Source organism: Anas acuta, chromosome 18 (genome assembly GCF_963932015.1).
Source record: "Anas acuta chromosome 18, bAnaAcu1.1, whole genome shotgun sequence".
NCBI classification, from domain to species: Eukaryota; Metazoa; Chordata; class Aves; order Anseriformes; family Anatidae; genus Anas; species Anas acuta.
In genome coordinates, this window is record NC_088996.1 from 1,007,151 (window position 1) to 1,018,220 (window position 11,070).

An 11,070-nucleotide genomic window follows, 5' to 3' on the forward strand; every position below is an offset into this window, starting at 1 on the left:
CTTATTCCAAAGTTTTCTAATTATATCCTGTCTAGAGATAAAAGCCATCTGAAAGACACTGGAAATATCCATTTAACTTGTTCAGCTGCTTAAATCTGTCTTGGTTTCAAACACGTGGTTTACACTGGGATTAGTTCAATTTCATATGAAGCAAAAATATTATTCAGGTAGAAACTTCTTTCTTTCCTCCTTCCCTTCCTCCCTCTCTCCCTCCCTTCCTTCTTTTTTTCCTTCCTTTTGCCTGTTTGTCTGTCTTGTAGAAAATGAACACAAATTGAGTAAAGGTAAAAAAATATTGTTTAAAATTACTGCACAGTACAGGAGAAAGAGCCCATGATCTGTTATTTTAATATGTACACCAATACAAAGCACTATATATATATATATATATATATATATATATATTTCATAGAATCACTTTTTTTCAAACTCTGTATAATTAACTTCAGGGTAAGTGCTAAAGGTGTGATAGGGAAATTCCATCTCACCCTTGTAAACTCCATGGCTGAACAACAAGAAAGGACAATTGCCATAAACTCTTATTTATTATTTTTCAGAAAATATTTGGTTAAGCAAAACTTACAAAGCGCGAGGAGTTGTCATTCCTCACAGTCTTCGCATTTCCAAATGCCTCCAGCAGTGGGTTGGCACTGATGATTTGATCCTCAAGTGTTCCCTACGGGACAATAATTCCTAGTCATACTTTTCAAATATGAGGAGCAGAGAAAAGCATTTATTCAAGTGATTTTAATTCAATTTTTAGTTCAATTTACCACTTTAATTCAATTTACCTGCATTTTGCCAGACTGCTCCTCCTTCTTCTTCTCCCCACTAGCTGCAATTGTTGCAAAGTACTGGATGACACGCTTTGTGTTCACAGTCTTCCCTGCACCGGATTCTCCGCTGTCAAAATAAACAGAGAACCAGAGAGCATGAAGTCAGGCAGCATGTTCCTGGGCACATGGTACTCCACAGGGACCCAAGCAGAGGGCATACGTACGTGATCAGGATTGACTGATTCTCACGGTCTGTGAAAGAGATGGAGATACAGGACATAAAGAACAAAGTAAAGAATGGAATGTAGTCAGGTAAGTTTAAGTGAATTAAAATTTAACATCACTTATGTCAAGTACAAAGATTAACTGACAGGAAATTCAGATCTGATCGGGATTATTTTTAAGCCATGTAAATAATAACAGAAAAGTGGGATAGGATAGGAGAATGTTTTCCTCTGATTCAGGTTTCCTTTCAATACTTCCTTTGCTATTTTCAACTACGTGCTGGAAGCTTGACTTAAAAACAAACAAACGAAAAGGCAAAAAAAGCACCACACACTGAGTGCAGGGGTGCCTTTCATTTCAAGTAGGAGAAACAATGTTGTGAAGATAGTAGAACTCTCAATAGTGTGGTTCAGAACCATGAAAGCTTTGAAAAAAATCATATTTCTGAGATGGAATATCACACAACCACAGAATGCTTGAGGTTAGAAGGTTCATTACCAACCAGCCTGTTCAAACATGGCCACCTAGAGCAGGTTGCCCATGATCATGTCCAGAGACCTCCAAGGAGGAAGACTCCACATCTCCATGAAACTGTTTCCAGTGTACAGTTACATGAAGCAGAGAAGTGTTTCTTAACATTCAGAGATAACCTAATTTGTTTCAGTTTGTACCATTACCTCTTGTCTGTACTATTGCCTCCTGTCCTGTCAGTAGTGAATACTGAAAAAAAGGCTGACTGTCTATTTTGCACCCTCTCTTCAGGTATTTATAGACATTTGTTAGATTCTCCCCTTGAGCTTTCTCTTCTTCAGGCTGAAGAGTCCCAGCTCTCTCAGCCTTTTCATATATGAGAGGTGCTCCAGTCCCTTCATCACATTCATGGCCCTTCAAGGACTCGCTCCAGTATGTTTGTGTCTTTCTTGTAGTGGGGAGCCCAGAACTGCCCACAGTACTTCGGGTGTGGCCTCACCAATGCTGAGTAGAGGGGAAAGATCACCACCCACAACCTGCTAGTAATGCTTTGCCCAGGATACCTCTAGCCTTCTTTGTGGAAAGAGAACACAGCTGGCACATGTTGAAGAGAACTTCATGGAACAGTCACTCTAAGATAGCTGAAGTCACTCACCAGTCAGCATGAACTGATAGGCATTGTCAGAGATGGAGAAGATGTGTGGAGGGGCCTCCTGGCGCTTTTTGCCTCGGTAGGCCAACACCACCTCCGGGTTGTACACCGGCAGCCACTTGTAGGGGTTGACAGTGACACAGAAGAGACCCGAGTAGGTCTGAGAGGAAGGGAGACAGCATGTTGGTTTCTGCTCAGCCTGGCACAGCAGGCCTTCCAGCTACCCAAAGGAAGAGAGCTGCTGGTACTTACATAGATCATCCAGGCTGCATAACGCTCTTTGAGGTTGTACAGCACAGCGGGTTCATGGAGGTGGGTCATCATGGCCATGTCCTCAATTTTGTCATACTTGGGAGGGTTCATGGAGAAGATTTGATCTTCCTTCACGGTCAGAGTCTGCCAAGGAAATGAAAGATCAGTGTATGTCAGCTTACAGCCCAGAGTGGGAATCAAATGGTGTCTTTCAGCCTTGTTTTTCACTCACCTCTCCACCTTCAGTCTTGACAGTGATCTTCCCTGATTCCCTGCTCTGGATTGTCCCTTTCACAAAAGATTCCTTGGGATGGGCTACAAAGACTGATGATTTGGCATCAAAAGGCTTGTTCTGAGCTTCAATTCTTTCCTTCTCTGACTTTCGGAGGTAGGGAGCTGCCTCCCCAAAGGCAGCCATCTCAGCATCTGGAGAAGTCATATCTGCACTTCACTGAAGGCACGTCAGCAGAAGGTTCTAATGGGGAGAAGTAATATGGCAGTGATTATTTAAGTTGAGTCTGTGAGACTGGGAAAGATTTTATATCCTGTACCTTGGTTTCTCTTTAAGGGTAGGTCTTGTGACACTTTAATACTCCGGTATAATTTGATTTATTTATACATTTGTCATTCTTAAGTGCAATATCTAAATAATCTCATCCCCAAATCTTGACATGATGATACAAAATTCAAACACTGAAATTGGAATTGCCATGACTTTATTAAACTCCCCCCAAAAGAAAAAAAAATCCTAAAAAAAAATAAAAATATCCAGGAACAGGTGAATTCTCAAAACTTTAACAAAATAAGAGTACTTTATTAGATGCTTTGTTAAACACGTGGATAGCTAAGCTAGCCAACTGCACTTGAAAATTCTCTAGCTACATTAGTACATTAGTGAAATTTATTCCCTTTGTTCAATGGTTTAAAAATATATTTTCTTTTGGGTCTGCATTAAGAATATGGGTACTTAAGAAAGCTTTGACATTTTACAAAGATGGTTAGAATATCTATATGCTCAGATAGCTTACTAATTCATACATTCTGAGGTAGGATGTACAATTTTGCACTTTTTCCACTTTTGTTCATCTTGGTCCTGTTCTGTTGCTGCCACAATGATGTGAAGCCAGCACGCCTCACTCCCTGTTTGGTCAGTTAAGTAAGGTGAAGAATATCCCCATGGGAATTTTCTGGTCTTACATCAGTTGTCAGAGGATTCAAACACGGCCACTTGAAAACTTTACCAGCTGTGAGTACCCCACTACCTGCCTACTGTAATCATCCTGGTTTTGAATATAGGGTGAAATTGTGACCATTCATGCAGCTGTACAGAAATACCACCCAAAAACATCTTTCTTTGCCCTCTAAGAATTAATAAATCAAATTCTTACCTCTCGTGACACCAGGTGCGTGTCTTGCACCCTGGCAGCCGGTCAGTACTGCAAAACACAAATGGCAATTCCCTACTTGCTGCTGCACAGAATTCCAGAATGAAAATGTGCAGGTATCTTGAAAGCAGATTTAAAACTTGAGCTGAAAAATTGAGTCCGTTCCTGGAAACAAGCACTAGAGTCACAAGTTACATGTTGTGGCATGTAAAGCTCTTCCTGCAAGCCTGCAGACCCCATACACTTACCTTGAAGCTTTCTGTGGAGACAGAGCAGACTTGCTGCAGGGACATTTTATATGATCTCATCTGCAGATGCTACAGATGCCTACTCTTTCTTCGGTCAAAACATTTTTGGCAAACCTTCTTTGGCAAAGCATTGTCTGGCAAACTGAACTAAGGGCATAATTGTCATTTGACATGACTAGATATAATTAGAATATTTTGATGTCTTACTGACTATATGAATACATCTCCTATAAATAATTTGACAAGGGTGTTAAGGAGGGAATCTGGACTAGTCAAAGCACTTAGAGAACTTGGATGCAGGACTTATGGATTCTATTGCTGACTTTCCCACCGACTCAGTGTATGACCCAGAGAGGATTGCTTGGTATGTGTGTACTGCAGATATCCCAGCTGTACAATGGGGATGACACCATTTATCTTCCCTATTTGATTCTGTGAAGTTTGTAAGAAATGCCTAAGATAAATACATTAAACAAAACATTGAAAGGGAAATAAGTATTACTAAATACATTTGGTAGTAATGTTGGTGAAAACCTGAATGTAGGCAAGTAATCTGCATCCTTCAAGGTGATAGTACTGACAGCCACAGACATGGTGAGATGATCTCCTGAAACAAAGATTTGGTCACAGTAATAGGACGTTGGGGCCTAGCTGAACTACTGTGTTGGAGTCTCAGGGAGATATATGAAGTCACCTCTGACATAGGAGGAACAGCATACACACATTCATGCACACGTGTCTATCTGTGCACTTCAAATTGCAAGAAAATTGGGAGATTCTTCAAGAAATGTTGTTACAAATCTGTGCATGAATTCCTTCTCTTCCTCCCCCCCAGGGTCTTAGGAATGAGAAATCTTAAGCTTAATGTTTTTATCTATGAAATACTGTCGCGCTAAGGGGCCTAGCTGACTAACTGTTATGGGTCTGGTCGGATTCAGGGTACTGAACTATCACGGTGACGGATTTACCAATAACATAGCACATCCTTGATCTAGTCTCATTCAATGAGAACTGTCACAGCTAGGAACAATGCAGTGAAGGGCAGTTTATTAACAGCAACAGGGACACAGGTTCTTTGGATTGCCAGCGATAAATTCACTGTCCACAAATGCAAGTGAGCACACATGAAATACACAGGTACTCATCCTGGCTATTTACACATTAAAAGGCACAAAGACTCTAGAGATTTCTAAGTTTCCATGGAGACACCTGATACAACCAAGTGTTCAAATCTTACACCACGACATCCCAATGCAGGGAAGAAGAGAGGGTCAGCCAGTTGACAGATCCTGGAAGTGAGAAAGATATCCTTTGTGATGGTAGCTTCCCTAACATCCCCTTCCTCTTATGCCAATTTACATTATCTGCCAATCTATTCTCTTTAGTGAATGGTGATAGGACCCACAGGAATGGTGTCAAGCTGTGGCAGGAGGTGTTCAGACTAGACATCAGGAAGAGGTTTTTCACTGAGAGGGTTGTCATGCACTGAAACAGTCTCCCCAGGGAAGTAGTCACTGTACCAAACCTGTCAGAGTTTAAGAAGCATTTGGACTGTGTGCTTAGTCACATGGTCTGAATTTTTGGGTTGATCTGTGTGGTGCCAGGAATTGGACTCAGTGACTTGTGGGTCCCTTCCAACTTGGGATATTCTGTTTCTATGATTTTCTATGCTAGGACAGAGTATACTGTGACTTCTGATATGGAGATGAATGAAGCTGAGAAAGGGTTGCTCCTTTCTTTGCTTGATGATATTTTAGTTCATCAAGGTGTACCCATGCTGGCAATTCAGGGAAGGACCTCAGTTCTTTCATGTCTTTTTTTCCAAGTCTGTCCTGTCAATCTGTAACTTAAAATAGAGCAAATAGATGAAGTAAAGATATGGGCCTGTAGAAGTAGACACCATTTGAATGGTCATAAGCCTTTTCAACAGGGAATGGTTACAGATTCAATGTGCCAATGATAGTTTTTTCCATTCTTGAAGAAATTTCTTCTGCCGAATTCAAGAGCCATTCTACTGTCCCATGGATCAGCCAACACATCCAGAAAATAACTTACTTAAAGAGGCTTGCGGTCCTCGGTTTCTCCATCAATACAGAGCATTTCTTTCCATTTCTCCTCAAATAAAAATAAATAAATAATAATAAAAAAAAAACACCACAGCCTCAGCTAACGCCTGTCTCCCATATTCATGCCCCCTCCATAAACATTCATCAGCCAGCAGAGACCCCTCCAACCCTTCCCTACTCACAGCTCCACCCAGCCACAGCTGTGCACACAATCACATGCAACATAGAGTCCAAGATCCTCTGCATTCCAATATATTCTCAGTTCAGAATGCTCTTTCCATTACAAATACCTTGCACACATTCGCACAGTTCTGGCAAGAAAAACTATCAATACAGCTTTGCCTATATCAGAGCATTAGATGTTTTAGGAAATCCTGGTACTGAAGGCAGGGGGATTTGCTGGAAGTCCTGGAGAGTGACTCATTTCCTAGTTTTAGGAAAAGGGCACTGTCACTTGAGCTGATTTAAATGCTGTCAGATCTAAACACATTCTTCTGGTCATTGGCATTTTGGTTATTGAAAGATGTCAGTGAATAAGACGGGCACAAGGTTAGAAAAATGATACCTGTAATCTCGGTTAACACCTGGCATCATACACTGTTCTGTGCATTCAGAGCTTTTCCAAGGAGGGCTCTGGCACTGGAGCACCCAAATTTTGGTCAGTTGGACCCAAGACTGGAGCCCAAACCCAGTCCAAGCCAGGGTGCTGGGTTTCCTAGTGGTGCCCAACAACACAGTGGTTATAGGTCGTGGCCTAGGAGGGGACAGGAGGGTCTTGGCAGCTGAGAGCACAGTGTTCAGAACACCATGGAGAGGTACTGGTAGCTGCTGTTGCTTTCCTGTGAGGTCTGCTCTCAGCAGTAGGTAGCAAACCTGTTTTATGCAGTGCTGTCATGCTGGGACAAAGTGCCCATCCTCAGGATGTGCCTGTGTCTCCAGGATCTATTTGAGAGCAGCTAGATGCCTGATTTGGGGAATTGAATATCTTGAATTTCCAATTGCCAATGACAAATAATCCAGTCTCCTCAATAGAGCTCTTCTGGGTTTTCACTGTGCAGTTGCCAAGTTATGGAGCCAGCTGCATAATAGGCAGGAGTGAGGCACACAGCCAGGCAGCTCGCTGTATGTGTGAAGTCAGCCAAGGGAAGGCCTGATTTGAAGAGGAAATGGCTAGTGAGCATATATAATTCCAGGTGTTCACAAATAGTGCTTTCAGGATAGTGAGCTCTGATGTAGTATTAGCTCTGTTGAAAAAAAGCAAGCTTAGAAACCTAAAGCCTGTTCTGGAACTGGTCCCAACCCAAGGGCAGCTTCTTGTATGTGAGCCAGGCCATACGAAGGAAGAATTCCTTCCTTGCTCCTCCATGTGCCTAATATCCTCTCAGTAGTCAGATGATCATCCAAGTATTTCAGTCAAAGTTCAGGTGCGTTTGATTACTGTCACCTGAAAGGTAACACTCCACAGCTAGCAGAAAATACCTGTATGCACGTTTGCATACAGGAATTGCATTAACAGTGACATTTAAATGTAAGTGAAAAAATATGCTCAATCCTTAATTTTACCTAATTAAAATTATGCTGTTGTGTACCTTTCTTTTCTGTGTAAGATATTATGAATATCAGGGAAGAGGATTTAGAGAATATTCATAAAAGCTCTGAAAAAATAATGAAAAGATTGTGTTGCTAAGTATTGTGTGCCACAGTCACACAGTCTCGTAAGACCAGAGGACTACCATCCTTTTCTTTCATGTAGTGTTAAATGAGGCAGCAATGAGGAGACTGAAATATCAAAAGGGACTTCATGCCCCTTAAAAGGATTTTGAAGAGATCAGAACTGCAGTTTTCTCCTCTGTCCTTTCAGATGGAGACTGAGATCCAAGAAATAGCAGACAAACAGATCAGGTGAACGATTGGCTGCATGTCTGGTGTCATACTTGGGGTTCTGTGATCTTGGATGCTCCTTCAAGAGAAAGGGCATGATGACACCACATGGGGTGCACCTGACCAGGTGGGACAAGAGTATTCCAGATAGAAAGCTGGCTGGACTTACTACCAGAGGTTTAAACTAGATTCAGAAGGGGAAGGGAATGTACAGGAAACACCAACACTTCAGGAAACATCAGGGAAATACCTATGAATTGTCCCAAAGGAATTAGGAAGGGCTCCTCTAGAAAGGTGATGTAGCTAATAGCCCAATTGAAGTGCCTCTACACCAGTGCATGCAACATGAGAAAGAAGCAGGAGGAGCTGGAAACCATGGTGGATTTGAAAGATGGACTGTTTGGTGGATAAGGAATTGGCTGTCTGGCCACAGCCAGAGAGTTGCAGTCAATGGATCTATGTCCAGGTGGAGGTCGGTGACTAGTGGTTTCCCTTAGGGGTACATCTTAGGACCACTGGTGTTTAATATCTTTACCAATTGCACAGACAAGGATACAGGGCACCCTCCGCATATGCAGGTGACACCAAGTTGAGTGGTGCAATCGATACAACAGAAGGAAGAGATGCCATCCAAAGGGACCTGAACAAGCTTGAGAAGTGGGCCCATATGAAAATAATGACGTTCAGCAAGTTCAAGTGCAAGGTGCTGCACCTAGGTTGAGGCAATCCCAGATGGAATACAAACTTGGAGACTCATTGAGAGCAGCCCTGCAGAGAGAGACTTGGGGCTTCTGATGTATGAAAAGCTTGACACAAGCCAGCAGTGCGTGCTTGCAGACCAGAAGGCTAAATGCATCAACAGAGGAGTGGCCAGCAGGTCAAGGGAGGTGATTGGCCCCCTGTACTCTGCCCCTTGTGAGGCCACACCTGGAATAGTGTATCCAGGTCTAGGGCCTCCAGCACAAGAAAGATGTGGACCAGTTGCAGTGGGCCAAGAGGAGGGCCATGAAGATGATAAGAGGGCTGGAGCAACTCTCCTGTGAAGACGGGCTGCAAGAAGAGAGGGCTCTGGGGAGACCTTGTTGTGGCCTTCAGTGCTTAAAGGGGGCTTATCAAAAAATCATAGAATCATAGAATATCCTGAGTTGGAAGGGACCCTTAAGGATCATCAAGTCCAACTCTTGACACCGCACAGGTCTACCCAAGTTCAGACCATGTGACTAAGTGCACAGTCCAATCTCTTCTTAAATTCAGTCAGGCTCGGTGCAGTGACCACTTCCCTGGGGAGCCTGTTCCAGTGTGCAACCACTCTCTCTGTGAAGAACCCCTTCCTGATGTCCAGGAAGACAAAAAGATGGAGTGCAACTTTTTACATGGGCAAATAGTGATAGGGCAGGGAGATGAATGGTTTAAAAGAGAGGAGATTTAGATTACATATTAGAAAGAAATTCTTCACTCAGAGGGTAGTGAGGCACTGGAGCAGATTGCTCAGAGAAGTTGGGGATGCACCATCCCTGGTAGGGTTCAAGGCCAGGCTGGATGGGGCCCTGAACAACCTGGTTTAGTGTCTGGCATCCCTGCCCATGATAATGGGGGGTGTGGAACTAGTTGATCTTTAAAGTCCTTTCCAACACAAGCCATTCTCTGATTCTATGATTATATGATTCTATGAAGTAACACTGTTGTGCATTGGTGAAAGTTTGTAATGCAGCAGTCTTTACTTCACAAGATCCAAGTTTCAAGCTAATGAAGATGGGCACAGCAGGATATGTTAATAAAACTGGAGGATCCCTTATGTTTCTCCAGTATGTTTATTCTTGGCCTGGATATAGTCCCTCTCAAGAATAGCTAATTTTTGACCACTCAGTTACAGCTGGGACAGTTCTGAGAAGAATGTGGTCTTATATTTGTTCAACTTTGATTGAATTCAAAGACAGAATTCAGTTTAATTATAAATATCTTAGTGACCTTCTAGTGACAACACCTGTACCACAAATAGCCACAGTTCCCACAAATGTGTCATGAAAGGAAAGGAAAGGAAAGGAAAGGAAAGGAAAGGAAAGGAAAAGGAAAGGAAAGGAAAGGAAAGGAAAGGAAAGGAAAGGAAAGGAAAGGAAAGGAAAGGAAAGGAAAGGAAAGGAAAGGAAAGGAAAGGAAAGGAAAGGAAAGGAAAGGAAAGGAAAGGAAAGGAAAGGAAAGGAAAGGAAAGGAAAGGAAAGGAAAGGAAAGGAAAGGAAAAAGGAAAGGAAAGGAAAGGAAAGGAAAGGAAAGGAAGGAAAGGAAAGGAAAGGAAAGGAAAGGAAAGGAAAGGAAAGGAAAGGAAAGGAAAGGAAAGGAAAGGAAAGGAAAGGAAAGGAAAGGAAAGGAAAGGAAAGGAAAGGAAAGGAAAGGAAAGGAAAGGAAAGGAAAGGAAAGGAAAGGAAAGGAAAGGAAAGGAAAGGAAAGGAAAGGAAAGGAAAGGAAAGGAAAGGAAAGGAAAGGAAAGGAAAGAAAGGAAAGGAAAATTGCCCCCCAAAAGAAAGGAAACTGCCCAACCCCTGTAGGGAATGCTGTAAACATGGTCCTGTGATGCATCCATCACTTTGGCAGAAGTCCAAACCTCTATTTCTTCCAAAAGCAGATGATAAATTAGAGACATCTTAGCTAACAGCTTGAGAAGAAAATCGGCCTCCTGTCTTGGACAAAACTTTCAACTATCTTATAAACTCAAGGGCAGACTAAACTCTGTGTCCCCTCTTAAGCTACAAGTATTTTCGTATGGAATTAGATTTAAATACTTGAAAAATTGGTTTCAATACAGGTACCAGAAACAAGTGTAATTAAATAGTTTCAACTAAAAGCTAAATTTGCTGGCCTAAATTCACCCTATTCAACATTGTGTGGTTGACACAGATGACTGTCATCTCAGACAGAATGCTCAGACAGAAGCTCAGCCATCATCAGTTCCTTATAAACTGTAACAGACCAGCAAGACTGAAAACATGTAGGCTTGCAGCACATATATTCATTCACTTTAAGCATACTAAAGGAAAATCTCATTGCTGCGACTATTTTTAAGGTGTCATATCACAGAATCAGAGAATCACAGAATGGACAAGTTTGGATGGGACCTCT

General features: G+C 42.2%; 1 protein-coding gene and 1 long non-coding RNA gene across 5 annotated transcripts in view; one reads left to right on the plus strand and one right to left on the minus strand.

The window, feature by feature from the left end:
- LOC137841826 (myosin heavy chain, skeletal muscle, adult-like) overlaps positions 1-11,070 on the minus strand; it is a 79,762-nt gene that overhangs the window by 17,691 nt on the left and 51,001 nt on the right. The window contains exons 1-8 of one of the 4 annotated variants that reach the window (XM_068655198.1): positions 4,010-4,100; positions 3,765-3,812; positions 2,609-2,851; positions 2,377-2,520; positions 2,128-2,284; positions 1,001-1,028; positions 792-903; positions 584-676 (exon numbers count right to left, since the gene is read on the minus strand). In XM_068655198.1, coding sequence (XP_068511299.1) covers positions 584-676; positions 792-903; positions 1,001-1,028; positions 2,128-2,284; positions 2,377-2,520; positions 2,609-2,815 — 741 coding nt within the window. In that variant the 5' untranslated portion in view covers positions 2,816-2,851; positions 3,765-3,812; positions 4,010-4,100. Of the gene's footprint in view, positions 1-583; positions 677-791; positions 904-1,000; positions 1,029-2,127; positions 2,285-2,376; positions 2,521-2,608; positions 2,852-3,764; positions 3,948-4,009; positions 4,101-11,070 lie in introns of those variants that run through there. The other 3 variants (XR_011088775.1, XM_068655197.1, XM_068655199.1) reach the window with 3 other exon arrangements.
- Positions 955-11,070, plus strand: part of LOC137841845 (uncharacterized) — a 17,999-nt gene continuing 7,883 nt past the window's right edge. Inside the window, exon 1 of the long non-coding RNA XR_011088785.1 lies at positions 955-1,088. This is a non-coding gene — a long non-coding RNA (uncharacterized lncRNA). The remainder of the gene's footprint in view (positions 1,089-11,070) is intronic.